This window comes from Oryza sativa, chromosome 11 (genome assembly GCF_034140825.1).
Source record: "Oryza sativa Japonica Group chromosome 11, ASM3414082v1".
Taxonomy (NCBI): domain Eukaryota; kingdom Viridiplantae; phylum Streptophyta; class Magnoliopsida; order Poales; family Poaceae; genus Oryza; species Oryza sativa.
In genome coordinates, this window is record NC_089045.1 from 14,989,575 (window position 1) to 15,012,999 (window position 23,425).

A 23,425-nucleotide genomic window follows, 5' to 3' on the forward strand; every position below is an offset into this window, starting at 1 on the left:
GCTGTGAGGAGCTAATCCCCTCTACCATTTTTTCATTTTTTTTCCAATTTGAAATCTAGACCAAAAGAACAATAGGTGATTTTGCATGTATGTCATGGGTGATTCTTGTTTTATAAGAACTATGTAGAAGTGAAAAATTATGTGTTTATACAAATTGAAGTGAGAACAAAATGGTAGACTATACAAATTTCAGATCTAAACCAAGAAAACACTTGGTGCTTTCACTAATTATGTCAATTATTTTGTGGATTAATTTTTAACCTTGCATTTTGTTGCTGAAATTGTAAAGAAAAATAAACAGTTATCAGTCATACATCACAAAAACAGAAAAAACCACAAGGGTACTTTTGTTAACCTCCCTCATATCCTCTGTTTCTAGAGTTCTGGAGCAGACCAAGCTTGCCAAACACTTTTCACATAACCTCCAGCTCCTTGGAGTTTGGAGTCCTACCAAACAGGGCCTACGTATATCCTGATCGTTGGATCCTTTGATCTAACGGCACTGAAGGTCTAAAACTGCTAAGCTTGCAGTCCCTATTCAAACAGCATGGGATCCCACATTCAAGCATGAAAAGTTCGAAGAGCATGGATTTACCCGGCCACGCAGTCAAGCGAACAAAGAAAAAGCTGTTCCGTGCTTCCATGCTGCCAGCCTGCCACTGGCCACCGCTATGCCCGGTGTCAGAGGAAATGGCTCACGCGGCAATGGTCCTGGCCTATGAGGTTGGCGGCGAAGGAGGTACGCCTCTGCTCAGTAGCGGCTCTGCCTTCTCGCGGAGGGGACATTGTGGCCCCGCGCACGGCAGCAACACGCGCGGCTACTACCAGCGTCTGGCGGCAACGCCGGTGTCGAGGAGTGATCCTCTCAAGCGGGAGGTCGCGAGGCCCTTTGTGAGTTCGGCCGGGAGATAAGGCGCGATAATCAAGAGCGTATCTCCGCTATGGATCTAGCTTACCAGGTCGTTTGCAAGAGAATGAGAGACAAGGGATTATATATGTTCGAGCCGCTAGGAAGCGTATCACCCTACTCCTGTGCGTGGTATTAGGCTTGTGCTGTTACAAGGGAGTTCTAACCCTAGGCTCAAGCTTCTCAAGTGGCGTCCTTTCTTTAAGTGGACAAGGTCATCCTTTTATAGTTTAAGGGGATACCACATGCACCGTCTTACATAGTCCATCATTGGATGGGGCCCACATGTCCTGGGTCAAGCCGTCGTCCTTGCCTTCGACCGAAAGCAAGGCGGTCGTTCGCCCCCAGGTGGGTCCCAACGCCGTCCTCCGGCTGACACGGGAGACATCCTTATCATTCCCTCTTAATTCCATGGAGACTTTTCTGGATTCGTGTACGAGGGACACGCTCGGCTACGTGCCGATGGGACAGGCATACCTACCCCCACTCTGCCTGACAGGGGGCAGGACGTGGGTGCGCTGCCACCCATCTGCCTATGACCGGTCACAGACCAATCAAGCCCGATTGACGCACGTCAATCGGGCGGCGCCTCACGCCCGCCCACGTCACATTAAACGCGACGAGGGACGGTTGGGGCACCGCTCATTTAAGACGTTTGGCAGCGCCTCTCCCTCCGCCCACTCAGCCACCACGTGGAAGCCGAGTGAGGGCCTCGGGGCAGCATGCTCCAAGGGCCCGAGGGGTGCGACAGGGCACCCCGAGGCCCCTTGGCCGCTTCACGAGCGCTCGTTCTCCCCGGGGGAGGCGGGGGGACAGGCCGCGCGGCCACGTGGCCGGATCGAAGGATTCTTTCCCTCTATCTTGTGTACCGCGGGGCCCATATCACCAACAACCGGGTACAGGCAAAAGACATCAGCCATCAGGTTGGGAGCGCGTCAGGCGGCGTATCCCTGATGCGAGCGAAGACGGAGACAGACCATGGGCGTATCGTTGGCGTATCTCACGTCATGCACATGTGTTTTTCCTTCCATCCCGAACCAATGCAGTATGCCGATGTCAGTTATATTTTATTTTGTTTTTTTACAATCGTGAATATGTGGGATACGTATCAGTATCCGTGGCCGTATCTGATACGGGACGCGACTTTATAGCCATATCAGCGATCATCCCAGTCCACCTATAGCGAGGAATTAGTTTTTTAAACGGAAAACTCTGATAGGCCACACCCCTTTCCTTTCAAGTATTCAGCATTGGTATTAATTGCTTTTGAGCTTGACAATACTACTTAGTATAGCAATTAAATGTGCACGTTACAAATCAAAAGTGAGTAGGGAAAAGAAGCCCTTGCAAATACACGGCCGAAAGCAGAAGTATAACTTGGAAGATATGATTATGGCTGAGTTTAGTTCTCAACTTTTTCTTCAAACTCTAACTTTTCTATCACATCAAAACTTTTCTACACACATAAACTTTTAATTTTTTCTTCAAACTTCCAATTTTAGTCAAACTTCCAATTTTGAGGTGAAACTAAACACAGCCTTTATCACTGAAGTAGTCCTAACACCCAGGATAATAATCGCACAATCACACTGTCACATCAATGACAGAAAAAGGTGCTATCAGCACAGTGCCGGAATATCGGTGCGTTTAGTTCACGCCAAAATTAAAAGTTTAGCTGAAATTGGAATGATGTGATGAAAAATTATAAGTTTATGTGTGTAGAAAAATTTTGATGTGATGAAAAAATTAAAAGTTTGAAGAAAAAATTTAAAACTAAACTCGGCCTATATAAACACATATTTGTAGTAGTACTAGCAAGACATGGATCAACAGAAAGCTTTCTTCCTTTCTTTCTTTTCACCACGGGCGGCACAAGTCCCCTGAGCTGAGACTACAGCGTTCCATTACATCAACCTTTTTCCACTGCTACTCATCAGTGTCGAGTGTCCACCAAGGCACCAACCCATATAACCACATTTCACCGAGCTGCCTCCGTAATTTCATGGGACACCAACCAAGCAGAGGCTACAAAAAAAAAACACATCGGAAAAAGATCAAAAGGGGAGAGAGAGAGAGAGAGAGAGGCAGCACTCGAGTGGTCTTTGGCACGAGGAAATGACGCTGCCGGACACATCATGTCCATGTCCATCTCATTTTACTACTACTCCTAAAACGCACAGAGAGACACCAACCAAACACTAGTGCTGCTGAGACAGGTGAGGGAGATAGATGAATGGGAAAGTTTGGGCCGTGCGACCGTGGTGACAGCATGCATCGATCACGATGGGGTCCGTCCATGGGTTTCTGCTTCACTTTACAACGACACGCAAAACAAGGCAGGTTTGGTATGTGTGATCGATCGATCTATCTGGTGAGATCCCTAGGCAACGCAGCTGAGTCCCAGGCACCCCATCCACAGGCTCCTGGTCACCCTCTTCTGAAACCACATGAAACGAAGAAAAGCACAAGCATCAGTGAACTACTCTTCATTAAGTATAATTGCACAAGCATCCGTGTTGGGTTGTCCATAAAAAAACTTTTTTTACTGAACATGATTTTTTTTTCAGCATAATGATAGTACTAATTTTTTTTCCCAAAAACATCACATCAAATCTTTAAATACAGATATGAAATATTAAATATAGATAAATAAAAAAACTAATTACACAGTTAAGGAGGAAAATGAGAGATGAATCTATTGAGCCTAATTAGTCCATAATTAGCTATAAGTACTACAGTAACCCACGTGTACCAATGACGGATTAATTAGATTCAAAAGATTCGTCTCACGGTTCCCATGTAAGTTATGAAATTATTTTTTTTTATTCGTGTTCAAAAAGCCCTTCCGACATCCGATCAAACATCCAATGTGACACATAAAAATTTTTTTTTCGCGAACTAAATAGGCCCAAAAAAATTAGGAATAACAAAATCAGCACTGTGAAATGGATAGACTACTAGTAGAAAAGATTCATGTAATGGTATCACACGAGTCAGCGAGGTTGTGGTTTGAGACAAGCACAAATGTCAGTGCAGGCTCGCAAATGGAGTGGTGCTGGTGCAACGCGACCCCTACGGAGTACTACTAACCACCATCGAGAGAGAGATCAAGAGATACGGAGTACTAGGTGCGTTACCCTTGGCTTGTTGCAGAGCATGTCGGGTGGGATCTCGTAGAGGTCCCGGTCCACGGCCTTGACCACCGCCGGCCTGCACCCCTTGTAGCCCATCGCCGCATGGGCCCCGCCGTCAGCCACTCTGCTCTGCTTCCCCTGCTTCCTCGCCGCCCCGTGCTCTCCTCCTGCCACCGCCAGCCCCACCACCACCTTGTGCTGCCTCTGCCTCTGCTTCTCGTCCACCACCTCCTCCTCCCCAAGTGCGCCGCTGTCAATCCACTTCACCGCCTGGTAAAAAAAGAGATCAACAGCGACAACCGTCCAATCATCTGTTTACCGCGTGAGTTTGACCGTAAGAAAAACTGTCAGGTTGCAACATGCAAACGCCATGTATCGTGCTTTTTGAAAAACTTCTTTACCCTGTCAGAGATCCATGATAGCCATTAAATGAAACTAAGCACGATTTTTGTCCAAATCTTGTTTTTTATAAAAAAAAAAACATGATGTATATCCGCCTCAGAACAACACTTACGTTTACCTTCTTTGCAAGTGTTGCCAATGAACGATGATGCGGAGACAAGTTTATACCTTCTTGGGTGGTTTTGGTGAGGGCGGCAGGGAGATGACCAGGCCGCGGGCCTGCATGGCGGAGTCGAAGTACTGTGTGACCGGCCAGTCGCCGTCGCGGTAGCCGTAGCCATAGCAGCCGCCGCCACCGCCAAGGTCGCCGTCGCCGTCGTAGTTCCACTCCCCGAACGCCGGGATGCGCCGCCGCCTCACCCTCTCCTGCACGTACGCACGCGTGCACATCCACAGCATCAATCCATTATCATGAAGAAAAAACGGAACAAGAAACTATTAGTAGAACAAGACGACGACAACGCAGCATGCGTCCTGTGGAGTAGAATAGCTAGCTCGCTCGCTGGCTTACCTTCATGACTGCCGCTACAGGGTTCACTCACCCTCACGGCCTCACACTGGATGAGTCAGGCGGTGTTGATGAGCACTTGGACACATCTGTGTGTAAGGTAGGGGAATTTATAGTGTAAAGGAAGGCAGCTACTACTACGAGCTGGGGAATGGAGACTGGAGCGGAAGATGGAGCGAGGAATGTTTTGTGCTGTGATATGTCCAAGTGTCCATGGTGGTCAGTAGCGTTGGTTACAGACTTGCACAGGAACAGAGCAGATGGTGGACTGGTTGGGGGCCCACTGGGAAGCAGTAGGAGTGTGGGGGCCCACGGGAGGTACTGTAGCATCTGGTAGGAGTAGAAGTCAACAGAAACAGCGTGATTGGTGCTGACTGCTCGCCCAAATTCTAAGTACGTGACTATTAATTTATTGAGGGCGGATACCGTTGCAACGGAATATTTTAAGTGACTCTCTCTTTTTCTTTCCTCTGTGCTCCCCTAGTACCTGGTACATAATACCTGGTACCTTAGGTATCGGTTGGAACCTATACCAACTAGGTATCGACCGATAACTGATGCCCGGTGCCCAAGATACCGGGTGGTACCTAGGTATCAGACCTTGGTACCAAGGTATCAAGCATGATACTTGTGGGGTATCAGAGGGTAACGATGAGGGAGACGTGGGAGAGGGAGCGCCGCAACGGCGGAGGATGGCGTCGAGGAGGCACGGCGAGGTGAGGGACATGTGCTCCCCTAGTACCTGGTACCTTAGGTACCGGTTGGTACCTGGTACCTGGTACCTTTGGTACCAACTAGGTATCGACCGATACCTGATGCCCGGTGCCTAAGGTACCGGGTGATATCTAGGTATCAGACCTTGGTACCAAGGTATCAAGCATGATACTTGTGAGGTATCGGAGGGTACTGTCAAAAGGAGGAGGAGACGTGGGAGAGGGAGGGCCACAACGGCGGAGGATGGCGTCGAGGAGGCACAGCGAGGTGAGGAGCGAGGCCTGAGCCAGAGAGCGCGAGAAGTCTCGAGGAGGAGCCGAGGAGGAGTTTGATGGCCATACCTGTTGCAGGTCGACGCGGGCTGCCGGCGTCCATACCGAAGGCGCAAAAGCGACAGGCCGCAGCAGGGACGACGGTGACGCCGAGGCCGAGGGCAAGGACGAGGGGAGCTCCCGCTTCTGCCCTCCTCGGGGCGACAACTCCCCGGCACACACCCGACCGACGAGGGCGGCGAGCTAGAGCGGCGCAGCGAGGGGAGGCGAGCTCGAGGGTGACCCTGCCGAGGGTTGGCCGACCTCGCCGACGCAGTGCCGTCGTCGTCCTCCTCGGCCGCCGGAGACGACCCCTTCCTCCCGGCCGGCTTCGTCTCCGCTCGGCCTTCTTTAGAGAGAGAGAGAGAAAGGGGAGAGGGAGAGAGAGGGCTGCAGTGCTGTGTGATTTGGGAGAGGAGAGTTAGGTAGGAGGACAGGATTCGGATGATTTTGGGGAGAGGAGTGAGGTAGGAGGAGGGGATCCCGTCTCCACGGGATGCCGTAGTGTAGGTTTTCTGTAATTTATTTCATATTATATATAATCTAACAACTATAAAATTAAAATTAGTATCACACATAAATGTATTTTTAAATATAAGTCAAATGATATAATATGTATAATAGTTAATACTACTGTAATTATTTAAGTCAAATTAGAAAGGTAGCCCACACGATACCATGGGCTTTTTTTCCATTAATGTTAGAATCTTTTATGATGACTAATATCTTTTATCTATACATAAAGTTTCTGTAAAATATCAATGTATATAGCAGTCCCCCCATCATGCAGTCATTGGTCCTTCAAAGCTTGCTTACACGTAAAGAATTTGACGCCTTTGATTGCATGTATATACATTGAGCAATAAAACTATAGCTGAGATCTACAGATAATATTGAACTAATTATTCTATGAATTTTGAGATATACCTCTATTTTCCTGAATTTCTATTTTCCTTAATGACTCGTGAGCTTTTTCTCATGATATATAGTGATTCCAAATTGGTCATCCACAATTTTTATTGTAATTATTGTTAAATTTACTTAAATGTGGTGACATTGATTAATATGAAATTTAGACATTGATGTGGTAGAATTTTCATACTTATGTCATGTTCTTTTCTCCAACAAGAGTTGGATGAAGATTAAGAATTTTGTTGCACACTTTTCAAACTGCTAAATGGTACGTTTCGTGTGAAAACTTTTTACATAAAAGTTGCTCCAAAATATCATATTAATCTATTTTTCAAGTTTGTAATAATTAACACTCAATCAATTATACGTTAATACCACCTCATTTTACGTAAAAAAAATTTACGTTCATCTTCACGAGAGAAGAACACCACCTTACAGGCCGGTGACCCTTGATTCAACTCCCTAGCTTGTCTGAAGCCTACAGGATGGTGTAGTTGAGGCCCATATATGCCATAGGTTGTTATAATTAGTGGTTTTGTACATGGATAAAAGTCTGTTTATAAATCAGTCTTGACGCTTTAAATATAATACCTATATTTAATCATTTTTATATGAAGTGAGGATAGAAGTGTAAGTGGAGTATGCATATGAACGCTCAATCAACATATAGAGTTCATGTTAATGTAGATTTTAGAGCTAGAGTGTTAAATGGTTTGGCCGGCAGGATTTTACACGGTGTTGGTCAAATTTCCCTAATCCAATGATACTTCGTAATATTAATCATTATAGTATAAATTTACGACGTGGTAATAAATCTTGGTGCCTTATTAAGGTTTCTGTTAGTCCTTCTCCAAACATGACATGGAAAAATCAATATAATATGTTTTCACCAAATACTACTGTAGTAAAACATCATTAAGTGCAACTCATCATGAGATAGTTCTATTAAAAAAACCACAATAAAAGGACCTTGATATAATTAATGCACACATCTCTTGCAAAATGGTCAATACTCTACTAACCGTTTGAATTTATGTTAAAATATACTTAAGAGTAATTAACTTGGCTCTCGAGTCATAAATTTAGTTGTAATAATTTAAATTAGCAGTATTATTTTTGGGTTTTCTATTTTGTTCCTCTAACTAATACAGAAACAAGGTGATTATCATTTTTGTCAGGGCTCATGAAAGTCAAGAGTACTTTTTTAGATATGGGTTCTTGTATTGTTAATGATGGGGAACAAATTAGATTTTGGGAAGATAAATAGCTAGGCAACTTGGCCTTGAAGGATAAATATCCATATTTATATGCTATTGTCCGAAGGAGATCGTCTTCTATTGCCACTGTCATGGGTTCTGTTCCGCTTAATGTTGCTTTCAGAAGAGCTTTAGTTGGTCAAAATCTTGTATATTGGCATGAGTTGTGTGCTTCTATTGTGCATATCCAGTTGAATCGTTCTTCTGATTGTTTTAGATGGAACTACCATAAGAACGGTAGGTTCTCGGTAAGATCAACGTACCTAGCTTTAATTAATAATGGCTATGTTGAGAGAAATAAGTGTATTTGGAAGCTTAAGATGCCACTTAAGATTAAGATCTTTATGTGGTACTTGCTTAAAGGGGTTGTGTTAACTAAGGACAATTTGGCGAGACGGAATTGGAACGGCAGCTTGAGGTGTTGCTTTTGTATGAATAATGAGTCTATTCAACATCTCTTTATGGATTGTCATTATGCAAAATTCATATGGAGAGCAGTTTAGTTTTCTTTTGGTTTTAACCTTCCAATTAGTATATCTCATATTTTTGATAGGTGGCTTTTGGGGGTTGACAAGAAAAAGAGTAAACTGATACTTGTCAGAGCTTCGGCCATTTGTTGGGCTCTATGGTTGAGTAGAAATGATATGGTTTTTGATAAATCACCATCTATTTTCTATATGCAGGTAATTTTCAGGGCAACTCATTGGCTCCGGTTTTGGGCACAATTACAAAGGTGTGATGAAGATGGAGAGTTTTTGAAAGTTGCATGTCGCAAGTTGGAGACAATGGTTATGCAACTTTATGCAAACTATGGATAGAGATTCACAAATAAGCTAGAATAAATGTGTTCTCCTTATTTTGGCTTTTCCTATTTAAATGTGTTCTATTTTATTTGAACTATACTATTATCTCGAGTGCTACTTTGTAATAATTAGTTGTAGCTTTTCTTGAGCAAAGGCCGAAATATTATATTCCACTATTGAAAAAAAACTAATACAGAAACAAGAAACAATAGAAGGGGAACACTGGCCGCAGAACAGGAAGGAGGGCGTACATACGTTCATACGTAGGTGTATAGGACAGGAGATTCAGTTTTAGTAATTTAAAATTTATTTATTGTTGTAAATACCAATGATTTTTTATGTTAATAAGGTGGTGTTTGGATGGAAGGGACTTAGGGACTGAAACTTTTGCGAGAGGGACTAAAATAAGTTCCTCCTATCCCAAATAGCCCCTAATATAGCATTGAAATAGAATACGAAAGGAATAGAAAGGGTGAGCTACACGCACCGAACGTGGTTTTCACGTAAGCACGTACCTAGGCACATGAACTTTTCTTAAAAAACATATCTAATATATGCCCTATAATGTCGGGTTCATTGCAAATGTAAATCTACTTAACTATGGGTCCATCAATTTATTAAAAGGTCATGTGACGGCTTAGAAGGGTTTATAGAAGTGCCATATGGTAGGATGAGAATCTAGGAAGTTTAATGGATTTTTAGTAGAGTTTAATTTTTCTATAAATAAGAACACATTATAAGAGAGAGAGAGAGGAAGTATGTCTTAGAGCCTGTTTGGATAGTTTATAGCTGCTGTGACTTCTCGCAGAATCAAAAGCTCTTCCAAAGAGTTCATTTTTTATTCAGATTCTAAGAACTTATAGTTATATAGAATAAAAAAATGAACTAGAAGACCAAAGCTAGAAAAGATTCTCATAAACTCGTTACCAGCATGCTGCTTTTCGGAATAAAACTCCCAAACATGCCCTTGCTACGAGCTGACTTCAGCTCGCCATTACTACGAGCTGACTGCAGCTGGCCATAACGTGCAGGGGCGCGGCTGGCAGGCCATTCACAGTGCACCCTGCTGGCATTCAGCCCGAGCGGTCCACGTAGTTGAGCAGCCAAAAATCGCCGCCACGTCCTAGTGTTGGCCCACAAATCGTGAGCGCATGTGACCAAATTTGGTCACCCGTTCTTCAATGCTATCGAGGTGGGGCGGCGTGGAGAAACGAGGGCACGACGCATTGCTGAGGCGTGTCTTCGCCGCGCGGTTCCTCCCGGCGCGCTTCATCCCCAAATCGCCCTCTCTGCGCGCGTGTTTCTTCTCCTCCCGCGCTCTCCTGAATCAAGCACAAGACATGAACAGCTGCATTAGTCATTGACCGATTGACATACTGCACTGCACGACTGTTCATCTATTAGAAAATCAACATCTAACTACTGAAATTTCATAATCGCAAAGACCAAAAAAAACTAAACCAATTCAAATCATGAACCCAGATGAGAACCTGGAACAGGTTAGCACACACTGAACTGATTGATGGCTTCAACACCTTAAGCGTATTCATGAACACAAGACCAATCTAGAATAGATGCTTTAGTACTAATCAATAAAAAAGACATCGAGAACAAACAACAAATCACCCTCGAAAGAACTTGCCTTCCTCAACAGAAAACCGATCTAAAAAATTCTATCTGAAAGAGCAGTCCAAGAAGAAAGAAAAAACAGGAGATCAGTCTCTGCAGCAAAGCAACCCAAGAAACTAACCTCAAGATCGCGGCTCGTCGCGCCGACGACAGGGAGGGAAGGGGCGCTGGCGACAGGGATGGGGATGGGAGAGAGGGCGCCGACGATGGGGAGGGAGGGGCGCCGGCGATGGGGATGGGGATGGGACGTTGTGAGGGGAGAAGAAACGGCAGCTTCAGGCTTATCTGATTGGGGAGAAATCTATACGTATTATCTGACTTTCGAGATACAAAGTGTAAAATTTGGATTTCTTTGTTAATAGAAAGATAGCAAGGGACTGAAATAGAAAATGCGAGGGGCTGAAACGAAAAAACCAAAGCTACGCATGAAGACCCTTGCACTGTGGGAGAGAAATTTTTTTTAGCGTGCGTAGGGAGGGGAACGTGTAGCAGTGAGGCGTGCACTGTTTCCTGTATCCATTGCACTGTGCCGTCGTCGTGCAGGCGGATCACAAGTACGGGCAGGCCGCAGGCCAGACTTCAATGATCCTTTGACAAGAGGATAGGGGTTTCGTAGCATGTCCGTTCGACCCCGAAGGATACATGGGGTCTCTCAATGTCTCTTGCTCATCCATTTTTCGTTATCGTTGTTGCTGACCATTGTGGGTACTGCTAGCATTGAGCAGTGCTAGCCCTGTTCTTTTCTTTTCTTATAAAGGGGGTGTTTAGTTCCACACAAAAAAATTACACCCTATCACATTGAACATTTGAACACCTGCATGTAATATTAAATGTAGACTAAAAAATAACTAATTACACAGATTACGACCAAATTTGCGAGACGAATCTTTTGAGCCTAATTGCTCCATGATTTGACAATGTGGTGCTACATTAAACATTTGTTAATAACGGATTAATTAGGCTTAATAAATTCGTCTCGCAGTTTATATGCGGATTCTGTAATTTTTTTTGTTATTAGACTACGTTTAATACTTCCAATGTGTTTCCGTATATCTGATGTGACACGGCAAAAATTTTTATTCCTAGATCTAAACACAGCCAAAGAAACGTATTTTATTTTGATTTTTTTAGCATATTTTTGAACGGTGTATTTTATGCGAAAACTTTTTAACAAAATATTAGATAAATTATTTCTTTTTTATGTATAAAATAATTAAAAATTAATCAATATGTTAATAGTGTTCTCGTTTTATGTATATAATCTTCATCCATCAGTTGACTGAACAGGGCAGATGCGTTCGTTTCATGCTGTTACCAACCCCTCTCCCTCATTTTTCACGCGCACGTTTTTCAAACTGCTAAACGGTGCCTTTTTTAAAAAAAAATTTCGATACAAAGTTGCTTAAAAATCAAATTAATCCTTTTTCCGTGCGCAGTTTGATACAAAACTAATACTTAGTTGATCACGCGCTAATGGACTGCTTGATCAAAGGGTTTAAATTTATTTCTACTACCACCTCACTTAACGGTAGTAGAATCGTGGAGGGGTATTATTGTTCAGGAAAAATTATTTGTGGAAGGGTATAGTTGTCATTTACACTCACTAATCCTAGTAGCCCATGCGCCGCTGCCGCGTGGAACGGATCGGAGAGATGCTCATGCGTGCAAAATTGGCACAGATGGGTTGCCGGGGATGGGTGGACGAGAAGAAAGGGGCACGGTGGAGGCCCCGCTCGAATCCTCTGTGAAGAGAGAATAAAATTTTGAATATTTGTGGCACGCTTTTTAAACTGCTAAAAAAATGTTTCGTGTGAAAACTTTCTATATGAAAGTTACTCTAAAATATAAAATTAATCTATTTTTTTTAGTTTGTAATAATTATAACTTAATTAATCACATGTTATTACCACCTTATTTTATATGAAACACTTAATTTTCATCTTCATATTTATAAGATTCAAACGCCACCGGAGTGCGTCATCGCCGGCAGGATCAACACGCGCCGCCGGGCGGAGGACTTGCCACTCGCCGCCGCCATAACTTGCGATCCAATTTAATTTCTGGATGGAATCGATCTGGACGATGTGCCGAGCTAGCCACAGGCTCACAGCCAACTAGCAAGTCAAGGTGCATGGGCTTGATGCCATCGACCTGCCGATCCATGAGGTGGAAAAATGGAAAATGGCTAAGTTACCCTTATTATATTAATAAATTACTAATTTATCTTTAATAATGAACGGTACAAATCTTTTCTACTTGTAGTATAATACAGAGAGCACCGGAGCATCGCCCAATTTACTTATGGCGAATGGTCAGCTAAACAGTACTATAGCTGCGTTCGGAGATCTTGTATAGGAACTCTTTCTCTCCGTAAAAAAAATAGAGCGGTCCATTAACACGTGATTAATTAAGTATTAGTTAATTTTTTTCGAAAATAGATTAATTTGATTTTTTTAAACAACTTTTGTATAGAAAATTTTTACAAAAAATACACCGCAGTTCAAAAAGTATGCGCGGAAAACGACAAAGAATGGTTAGGAACCCTGAGCAGCAAACACAGCCTATATTAGCATCCCTACAAGTAGATACCGTCCTGTTACTCTCTCTATCCCACAATAAAGTCAACTTTTATATACGGATCAGAACATAGGCAGGCTTAGGGCTTGTTTAGGTAGCAAAATTTTTTGCCTCTGCATGTCACATCGTCGGATATACAAACACATATTTAAAGTACTAAACATAGTCTAATAACAAAACAAATTACATATTCCACCAAGAAACTGTGAGACAAATTTATTAAGCATAATTAATCCCTCATTAGCGAATGTTTACTGCAGCACCACATTGTCAAATTATGGCACAATTAAGCTTAAAAGATTCGTCTCGCAATTTCCTAGCGAACTGTGTAATTGATTTTTGTTTTAGTCTACATTTAATACTCTAATTGTACAGGAGTTTCATTTTAAAATGAAAATTAAATCAGGTCTGGTGTCAAAAATAAAAATTAAATCAAGCATGTTCTATAAAAGTTTATGCTCACAGCTAGCAATCAAATTAATGATTATGCAAGCAATTGGCAGGCGTTATATTGATTTAAAGATTCAATGCCTATGTTTCTGATCCTTTAATAGCAATATGGGATGAAAAAAATTTCTGTAGTATGGTCTATAGCACAATAGCTTAGCCAAGAACACAAATGCAAAAGACATTCTTGCAATCCTAATGACCAAAAATAACGGCAAGGTCTACACAAAATCCTGACCAATATGGAACTTGCACTTAATATCATCATAGCAGGCCAACCGGCCTAATATATATTGATCTGCGGAAGCTTGTATACCCGTTCCCATAAGCAGCCGACTAGTGGTAGACCCCTAATGAATCAAGTCCTAGAAGAAGTAGTCGAAACCCGAATCACTAAACATAATTTAAACCTACTACCTGCAAAACAAGATCATAAACAATTGGCAAGAGTCAGTACATTAATCAAATTAATGTACTGACAACTACAAAACAAGCCTAACATACTACATGTAAGGCCATAATTCAAAGGAAGGCTTTCTTTAGCTCAAATTTTAGCATAAAGACAAATTTTAGTTCACAATCATTTGTAAAGAGAGTTGACAATTCAATTGACAAAACACGAACATAGATATATCATAATATTTATCATATATCATATTATAATCATTCTTGATACCTAAACCGGCATCAAGTCTCACATTATTCATCTATGTACCATAATCAATACAATTCTACACTAGTTACCATTTTCCAACCTATATTTCACAATCACAATTTGAAAACATAAATCATAAAACTATACCCATACCACTCACTATGTCGCTCATGACCATGAGCATTGCTAATCGATTAGGTTTAGACTCTGCAGAGTTTGTATAGCTTTACCCACATGATATGAATCGCTCTAGTTTGTCCGGTACCCGTCGGTACCACCACTCTCTACACATTGAGTGTGGTCTAGAGGACACAACGAGCTTTTACATTAAGAAGTACCTAACCTTGCATGAGCACGATAAGTGTGAATCCACCCTAGGCTTAAGTCCTAGAGCCGTTAGGTGGAGGGCCCACGCCTTAACCTAATGCTGTGGCGGCGAACACATCCGTTCCCCCACGAGGCATGCTATCATTGTATTGGACGGACTTAGACGCCCATGCTGTGAGGTGGAACATCTGTCCCCCATAGAACACATACATAGGGAACTAGTCATCCTACAAACAAACACACACACATAGGTAGTTCCTAAAGATAGCTCCACAAACCGTGACCGCCATCTTTACTAGAACAGCCTCCCGAGTACAAGGTTAGAGACATACTTAACTTAATAGGCCAAGGTTACCCCATAATAACTCATATCGATGCACGGTAAACATTAGAGGGTGACACGAAGTTCGTTCCTTAATCGACCCGGGCGAACACTCCCCCTATTGGTGTGCAACTACCACCATATGCACACCACTTGTCGCCCAAGCCTAAAATAAGTTTAACTTCATTTTTAGTTCAGAAATAATCATAATTTTCATATCTGTACAGCAGCAAAATAATACCCAAAATTTCATTTATAAAGTGACCATAAATATTATTTGCATAATTCTAAGCATGGCTAAGCACATAGTAGCATATTAAGCATTTGTAGCCCCAAATGAACACAAGTGTTGTACTCTAACCATTCCTAAGTATACAAATGGAGAGGTGTACAATAATTCAAGGGAGTTTATGCAGCAAGTTAGGGATAACTACCATATCCCAAGTTTTCAAATATTGGTTTAATAAAATATAAATGCAACTTTGCAAACAACACATTTCATCTCCCAAAACATGGGTTTCAATGTGATCAAACGAAGGGGGAGGAAAAACTTGCCTTGATCTTGTGCAACTTGGACAATTCCTAAGTCACTCCTTTAACGTGAATGCAAATTATCTAGACAAATAACACGACATGCAAATAAATACCAAATTATGCGAAAAATACAAAATTCTCTAAAATGAATGTTTTGTGCGCAGTGGGAAGGTTCTGTCCTTATATGAATTTAGGTAAAAGAATTTCTATTTTATCTCATTTATTTTGGGAGATAGGAATTTTACAAGTCCTAGGCTACAATTATGTCATTTAGGCTTTATTCGAATTTAAAGGTAGTTTCTAACCATGTTCTGTACAATTTCATTTTTTTAACAGGAAAGGTCATGATATACTAAGTTCAACATAATTGGATTCATCATTTTTGGAGCTAAAATGAATTTCTTATGCATTCTACAAATTATAATGCGTTCTATGTTAGTAGTTTCCTATATATATAGTTTTAGATGTTTATCTGTACATGATGTGTTACTTGCTGTCTATACAAATGAAGAAAAATATTTTATTAATCTAACAAAACCGAGTTCATAATATTTAAAGCTAATATAAATTTCCTATGAATTCTAGAAGTTGGATTACGTGTGTGGTGATCACTTAACTATACAAATTATTAGTTCTCTTCAGGGTAAGGAGTTATTGTGTTTATAAAACTTTATGCTCATGACAATGTCCAGGGAAGTGTGTCCAATTTAATATATTAGAGTTTGCCACTGATTAGGCTGGAATATTTAAGTTGAATGACCTTTAGGGAATAAAGTTATTAAGTCATTCTACAAAATTAGTTGCCTCCAGTTTTTAATTAATGCCATGATACCTATTATGCAATGCAATTAAATTCCAAAAACACTTAAAAGGACTCAAATCACACACCACACTTTGTGCTAATGCAAACATGAAATATATTACGTGTCAAATTAAATTAGAATGGAAAAGTTTTAAATTGTCCTAAATTGTTATTTGAGTTCTAGCTATGATGGGCTCATTTAGATGTCTGATGCAAAAATTCTAGGATTCCTAGATAGGAAAAAGTCATTCTAATTCTTTAGGTGCAAAATTTTAAATTTTAAATTTTGGGTATGTTACAGCCCACAAGGGGTTCGGCTGAACCGGCAAAGCAACGGTCAGCTGTGCCACTTTCAAACAACTTGTGGGCCCCATGTAACACCCTAAAAATTTTGACTCTAAAATATGGAATTAAAAATTCGGAATAACCAAAAATCTTTTGAACTCCGGTCCCCATCGGTTGCCCACTTCTTATTATAAGCCATAACGGTTTATTAGCGATTAAAAAAATAATATGCGAGTAAAACTTTTGTATGTATGTTCTTAGTGATTGAAAAGCCAAAGTTGAAAAAAAAACAATGTTGAAAAAATATTAAAATCAAATTCAAAATCAAGTTTTAAAATTCAAATTTTGGCTTTGGTTTATAAGCTATAGGGCAACCGATGAGGCCCTCCCTTGCATGCTAGAATTTATTTGATTTTATTTTTCGTTTTCCGGTTATGTATGGGCTAAATGAGGAACTTCTAAGAATATGCGTGTATTTTGATTTCAAATATTATTTAATTAAAGAACCATGATTATGAAATATATTAAGGGCCTGTTCACTTTGATGCCATTTTCAACCTTACCAAATTTTGGTAAAGTTGCTAAAAAAGTGGCTATATTTAGTTTGCTGTTAAATTTTGGTAACTATATAAGAAATTCTGCAAAAATTTTGATAAGTTGCCAAAATTTTGGCATAGTTGCCAAAATTTTGGCAATGCCAAATTTTAATAAGGTTTTTTTTTATCAAAGTGAACAGGCCCTAATACTAGTTATCTTCCTAAAAACCCTTCTCTATATAATAGAGCCCCTCTGGTATATTTGCTCTGTAAATAAAATTATATATTACTATTATGGATGGACACCCTCGGTGGGATAGTCATTAAAACAAATACTATTTTACAAAAGAAATATTGTTTTGATTATTTTCTATGAGTCCCTGTAAAGGGTTAAGTCTTTTGGCAACTATATTGCAAATAATAGCTACCAGTAAAGTATTTACTAAAAACTCTATTTGCGAAGTATAATTCCTAGAAGTTTATTTAAAAGAAATAGCATTCTCAGATAAAGTCTGGTTTTCCTCTAGGGAAGGCCTAGCCCAGTTTGTATAATAGAATTTGTTATTTATTTGCGTGTGTTTAGGTTGTGTACTAAAGATCTCCATTAAATTAAAAGCGTACATCTATTACAATGTGAGTAAACCAATCTATTCGAATAGCCGTACTCACATTTAATGAGCGCCAAGACTTATACTACTCTTAACTAAACTCATCTCTACTACTTAGAAAATTTGTAATGGTGGTCTTGATTCCTAGCAGAGACATCGGACAGATACGTGTAATATCAACCATCGGATCGTCATATCAAACGGGCCATCGCAGTAGACTGCCAGACGGTTTCTCCACTCCAATCGCCACTCGCCACCGCCGCCCACCCGCAACTGCCGCCGACTCCTCCGCCAATCCACCCCCACGAACGATTCTTCCTCGCCGACGCCGCCACCCACCCACAACCACCGCCGCCTCCGCTCCAGATCCCCCGCCGGGCAGAGTCTTACTCCTCCTCCTCCCCGCCGCCGACTCTTACTCCTCCGCCCACTCACCACGCGCGCTGCCCGCTTGCCTCCTCTGCCCATCCACCCCAGCCGTCGACGCCGCCGTCACCCACCCGCAACCGCCGTGGACGCCACCGTTGCCGACGCCTACTACTTCGCCCACTAGCCACGCGTGCTGCCCACCTGCCTCCTCCTACCACCAGCCGCCGCCGACGACTAATCCTCCAGATCGCCACAGTCGCCGTGGCTGCCGCCGTTCGCGTGCTCCTCCTACCCATCAGCCCATTGCCCCGCGTCGCTTCGTCTCCTCACCCCGCTGCTTCTCGACACCGCCACCGCAGGATTTGGGAGCTACAACGCAACGACGAGCTACCACCGCACCGATCGCCAACTCTGAATGATTGTTAGTTTACCTCTGAATGAAAAAAATCCATGTGTTGTTTCTGCCTTGGGGATTCTGTCTTGTTCTCCTGTATTGCGTTGCCTTGGGGATTCACGTGTATTGCGTTGCCTTGGGGATTCAGTCTTGTTTTCCTGCCCAAGATTTATGATGACTTCCATTGTGAAAGATTTTCTTATTATTCGTGCAGGAATTTCTGAAGCCGAAGATCGCCGAGCCAGCGACGATCTCCTCCGCGGCAGCCGCTGACCGGCTCCGCCCGCCTGCCGAAACGAACGTCATGTGTGTGGTGTGGCTAAATGTGTTTGATACAATCAGGTGCGACAGCTGGTGAAGACTACGACGGCGGTGGCGGTGGTTCTTCGACGGTCTGGGCTGGCGTTGTGGCAGCTGACACAGGCGGCGCGGGCGAGAAAACGGCTCAAAAACGATCTTTGCGGCAAACCAGTCCAGGCCTGCGGTCGCTGCCGATGTCGAGCCACCAATCTCACACAGAATCTATGCCGTGATCTCCGCCGCCGATGCCGGATATCTGCCCGCCGTCGGTTCGGACACCCCGCATTCGCGCGCGGCGCCACCGACGCCCGGCATCCTCTCACACGCAACGCTGGCCGCCGCCTAACCCAACAGTAGTCGCCGCTCCAACTGCATCACAGCAGCCGCCGGGCGCCGTAGATTCCGACACCCCTCCTTCGCGTGCGACGACGCCGACTCCCTGCAATGGGCAAGCACGATGGATCAGCATTTTGTTCTTTTTCTGAGGTGTCATCCTGCATGTGCAGGAAAGTGAAGGTGAAACACATCAATCCTAACTGCATTTTCAGTTATTAGCTCTCCATCGAGGATTGAGTGTTCTTATAGATGAAACTGTGGTTTTAGTCTTTAGCTCTCTATTTTGTGGGTTAAGAGTTCTAACAAGTGGAATTTCTCTCCGGTTGCCACAGAGCATGCAAGCCTAGATGAGTACATGGAGAACTGGTTTGGACTGGATCAATACTAATGTGCGTGCAACAACTACTGCGACAGCACGGGCAAAGGTTAATTAAGCTTGCCTTGCGTTCTTTACTGATTGGTTTATGCATCTGTTTAGGTTTTAAGATTACAATTTTGATTTTGCAAATGTTTCAGAAGTTTTACTCAATGCCCTATAACCAATCCTGTATTCAATCCAATTTAGTAATTTACGCAATTGAGTTTAGAATAGTTTCACAAATCAATTCGGAGTCAAACTATCAATTGTTTTTGGTGTTTCAGGTCTTCAGACTGAAGTTTCAATGTAGCTTCATCAAATTTTTGAAAGCTTTCAGCTCTTGTGATTGAGGCAGGTATCTCTGCCCTCCTTGTTTGAGGATTGAGTATATGAGAAACTGAAGTGAAGGAGGATTTGTGCATGAAAAATATTGCAGAATTACTTAGTATAGAATTACATACATAGTAAGAAAATTCTCTAAAAGATAAGAGTAATCTGCTTCTCTCTTTCTTGCAGTAGCCTTTGGAACTAACACTACTATCAAACGATTAGCTCTACTAACTTTCTTCCTTGCAGGAGGCACAATTAGCAGTGCGTCTCTCATGCTATGTGTTACTTCTTTTGATAAGATAAACTACAGTGCGAAATTAGTTTCATGATAAATTATGCATGTTCAAGAAATAATTGTATTATTATTTACTTCCTCGAGTCATAAAAAAAATCTTATATGAAAAAGGAATATGACAAATTAAAGACCAGACCATATTCATGCTTCTTTGTTAATCTTGTCAATATTGGAAAGCCTGGAGGTTAGTGCTAACTAATATAATGCCTTTTTTCACCCTTACCGAGTTTTGTGCCCTTGCATCTACTCCCTCTGTTCCAAAAAGACTCAATTCCTAGGTTTCTGTGTCTAACGTTTGACTATCCGTCTACTTCTGCCATATGTTGGAGCACAGCGTAATGAGCCTGCGCGTAGGACGCTTGATCGGGCCTAATTCTTTTCCTTCCGATTGTGCCAACACCTGACAACCTTCCCTCGTGACGAGACGCAGGAACTCCGATAGGATTGGCATCGGACATGCAATTGACACATAACACAATAGCCTCCTCGGTCGTGTAACCTTCAATGATGCTCCCCTCGGGTTTAGCTCTGTTACGAACGTACGACTTTAGATCTCCCATGTACCTTTCAAACGGCCACATTTCCCTTAGAAAAGCCGGGACACATAGTTTTGTTTGCTTCACCAGATGAACAGGGAGATGAACCATTTTATCAAAGAAAGACAGAGGGTATTCACAATATCGGTCTGCAACCCATCTAGATCTTCTGGATCTATAACCTTCTGTCCAATCGCATTGAAGAAGGCGCACAGACGTTGGATCGTGTGACGCACTTTCGGTGGTAGAATGCATCTGATAGCAACTAGCATGATTTGTGTGATTAGCACGTGGCAATCGTGAGACTTCATTCCAAGAAGTTTTAGATCGTCCAATTTAACATACTTACTTATCCTCGTCCAATACATCGATATCATTGTCGGGTTGCCTCGGACCTTGGATTAACAAGCACAACATAATATATTTCCATTTAAAGCATAACCATGGCGGGAGGTTATAGTTCGCAATAAGAACTGGCCAAGTGCTGTGAGTACTACTCATGTCACCGAAAGGATTCATGCCATCCGTACACAGACATATCCTCATATTTCTAGGGTCAACAGCAAAGTCTTTGTGTTTTCGATCGATATTCCTCCATTCAATCGAATCCCCTGGGTGTCTAAGCATACCGTCATTCCTTCTCTCTGTGGCGTGCCAACGTACTAACTTCGCTTCGTTCGGGTTGGCAAAGATTCTCTTGAAATGATCAATGATAGGTAGATACCACACAACCTTTGCCGGACCACCCCTCTTTGACTTATTTCCTTCGTCAGCACTTTTCTTTCGCTTGTATCGAGAAGCCTTGCAGACAGGACAAGCATCCAAGTCCGCATATTGCTTGTGGTACAATATGCAGTCGTTTGGATAAGCGTGAATTCTACGGACCTCTAACCCCAGTGGACACAGAACCTGCTTTGCTTCGTATGTCGTCTTGGGAAATGTGTTCTCAGCAGGAAGCATAGCCTTCAAAATTCCTAAAAGATCTGTGAAACTCTTGTCTATCCAACAACTTAGTGTGTTTTGCTTTGCATCCAGCGTACAGAGGCGTCTCGGAATCACTGACCAACCTGCTGAACTTCATTCCATCTCTCTCATTCTTGGCTGGGTCCTCAACGTCATGTAACATTTGCAGCAGATCGTGATCCACATCAACCATTTCACCGCCCAATAGAGAAGGTATAAATATGTCATGCTCATCTTCATCTTCCTAATTATGCGCACCACTTCTGTCTGCTGCTTCTCCACTTCCTGATTCTTGCTCTCCATGCTTCTCCCAATATGTATAGCCCTTCATGAATCCTCGTTGTATCAGATAACCGTGTACGTCCTCTCCGTTATCAAACATATTCTTATTCTTGCAATCTGCACATGGACAACACATGTAATCATTGTTTCTTCTTTTCCGATCCTCCTCCGCGGCGTTCATAAAATTTATTACGCCCTTTCTGTACTCCGTAGAATGACGTTTCAAATTTTTCGCAAACATCCAACTTCGATCAATTGCTACAAAATAAAAAACAAATTAGAGACACATATTATAAGATCAGTATTGCAAAAGTAAGACGTGATGAAATTGCTCAATTAATGATTAATATTGCTCACTTGATTGATCCATTTTGATCACTTTTGGGAATTTAATTTCTGTTTTCCTCGTAAAAAAGACAAAAAATCGCCCTCTACAGCCTCCCACCAAAATAGTGAACAGTGGGATACAATTACACTAGGTGGTGGGGGGTATTTATATTGTGCAACAAATATCTGTAACAGCCCTAAAACAATCAACCGTGATGGGCATACAAGTAATCTCTACCGGGCCTTAATAAAAGCCCGTCAAATAAGAGTGTCATCTGTGACGAGCATTAAACTTATCTCAATCGGGCCTCTAGTTGGTGCCCGTCACAGATGACATCTGTGACGGGCTTCTTTTAGGGTCCGATTGAGATATGGAACCCTCATCTCAATCGGGCCTCAACTATGTCCCGTCACAGATAAGTGTCATCCGTGACGGGCTTTAGTTTTATGCCGATATACCATGGCCGTGCGACCATATCTCAATCGGGCGAAACTTCGGCTCGATTGAGATTACTTCCTTATGACGGCCCGCAAATTCCAGTCTTATTAGGGGCCGTCACAGATGGAAGGATCTGTACTAGTGAGCTGAAAGCCTGAACCTTCAACTAGACTCAAGTATGTATGAGTCTGTAGTAGGTTTCAAAAGTGAAGGTTTTACTATAGACTATAAATAGTTAATTCTTATTTTTTTCAGTATTCTCGATTTGATTGGTATCTATTTTATTTTCCAGTGCAACAGAAAAGTGCCTCAAACCACAATGTGTTTTGTATATATATAGCTACAGCTTTGATTTGAGATATTGGAGAGTCATGATAGTTTGATCATTAACCACATTTTAAAAATGTAAAATGTATAAAATATATAACATTTTAATTTTACCCCTAGTGATTCATTGGTTCATAAATTACAATATATATTTTTCAAAATGTTGAATGCAGCTATATATTTCTAATGATATGCAGAAACTTTAGTCATATGCATATACTTGTTAGTGATATGACAAGACATGTAATTTTTTGGGCAAAATTTAGCTATATCGGTTGTTTGCCGTTGTTTATTTCTACACATAGATGAAAACATCGATCAACTGACTTTGATTACAGATGTATTAAATGAGCGTCAATTTTAGTTCAGAGGTTCATTTGTTAGTCATCCAAGCGAGTCCACCTTGCTTATCACAGTAGTTTATCTTCAAGTTATGAAATGACCAATATTCTTTTTTGTGTAAATACAAATAACTAGAGTGACAATATACGTTTTGGTTG

General features: G+C 41.9%; 1 protein-coding gene and 2 long non-coding RNA genes across 4 annotated transcripts; 1 reads left to right on the forward strand and 2 right to left on the reverse strand.

Annotated features, from left to right (window-relative positions):
• Positions 1–2,729: 2,729 nt before the first annotated feature.
• On the reverse strand, positions 2,730–5,126 carry LOC4350369 (uncharacterized). 2 transcript variants are annotated; one of them, XM_015761074.3, is made up of 4 exons: positions 4,955–5,126; positions 4,612–4,809; positions 4,045–4,311; positions 2,730–2,932 (listed from the first exon to the last, which is right to left on the reverse strand). In XM_015761074.3, exons 1-4 carry the CDS (start codon positions 4,958–4,960, stop codon positions 2,834–2,836), a joined length of 570 nt encoding a protein of 189 aa, XP_015616560.1. In that variant the 5' UTR covers positions 4,961–5,126; the 3' UTR covers positions 2,730–2,833. The 2 variants fall into 2 exon arrangements, with proteins under 2 accessions (XP_015616560.1, XP_015616561.1); XM_015761075.3 differs by having other exon boundaries at positions 2,730–3,344.
• Positions 5,127–9,754: 4,628 nt separating this feature from the next.
• On the reverse strand, positions 9,755–10,879 carry LOC136353843 (uncharacterized). Its single transcript, XR_010737303.1, has 2 exons — positions 10,698–10,879; positions 9,755–10,269 (listed from the first exon to the last, which is right to left on the reverse strand). It is a non-coding gene; the product is annotated as an uncharacterized lncRNA (long non-coding RNA).
• A 6,992-nt stretch (positions 10,880–17,871) lies between these two features.
• LOC4350371 (uncharacterized) lies at positions 17,872–20,189 on the forward strand. The gene is made up of 4 exons (XR_001541296.3): positions 17,872–18,459; positions 18,647–19,248; positions 19,401–19,493; positions 19,711–20,189. It is a non-coding gene; the product is annotated as an uncharacterized lncRNA (long non-coding RNA).
• Positions 20,190–23,425: the final 3,236 nt, after the last annotated feature.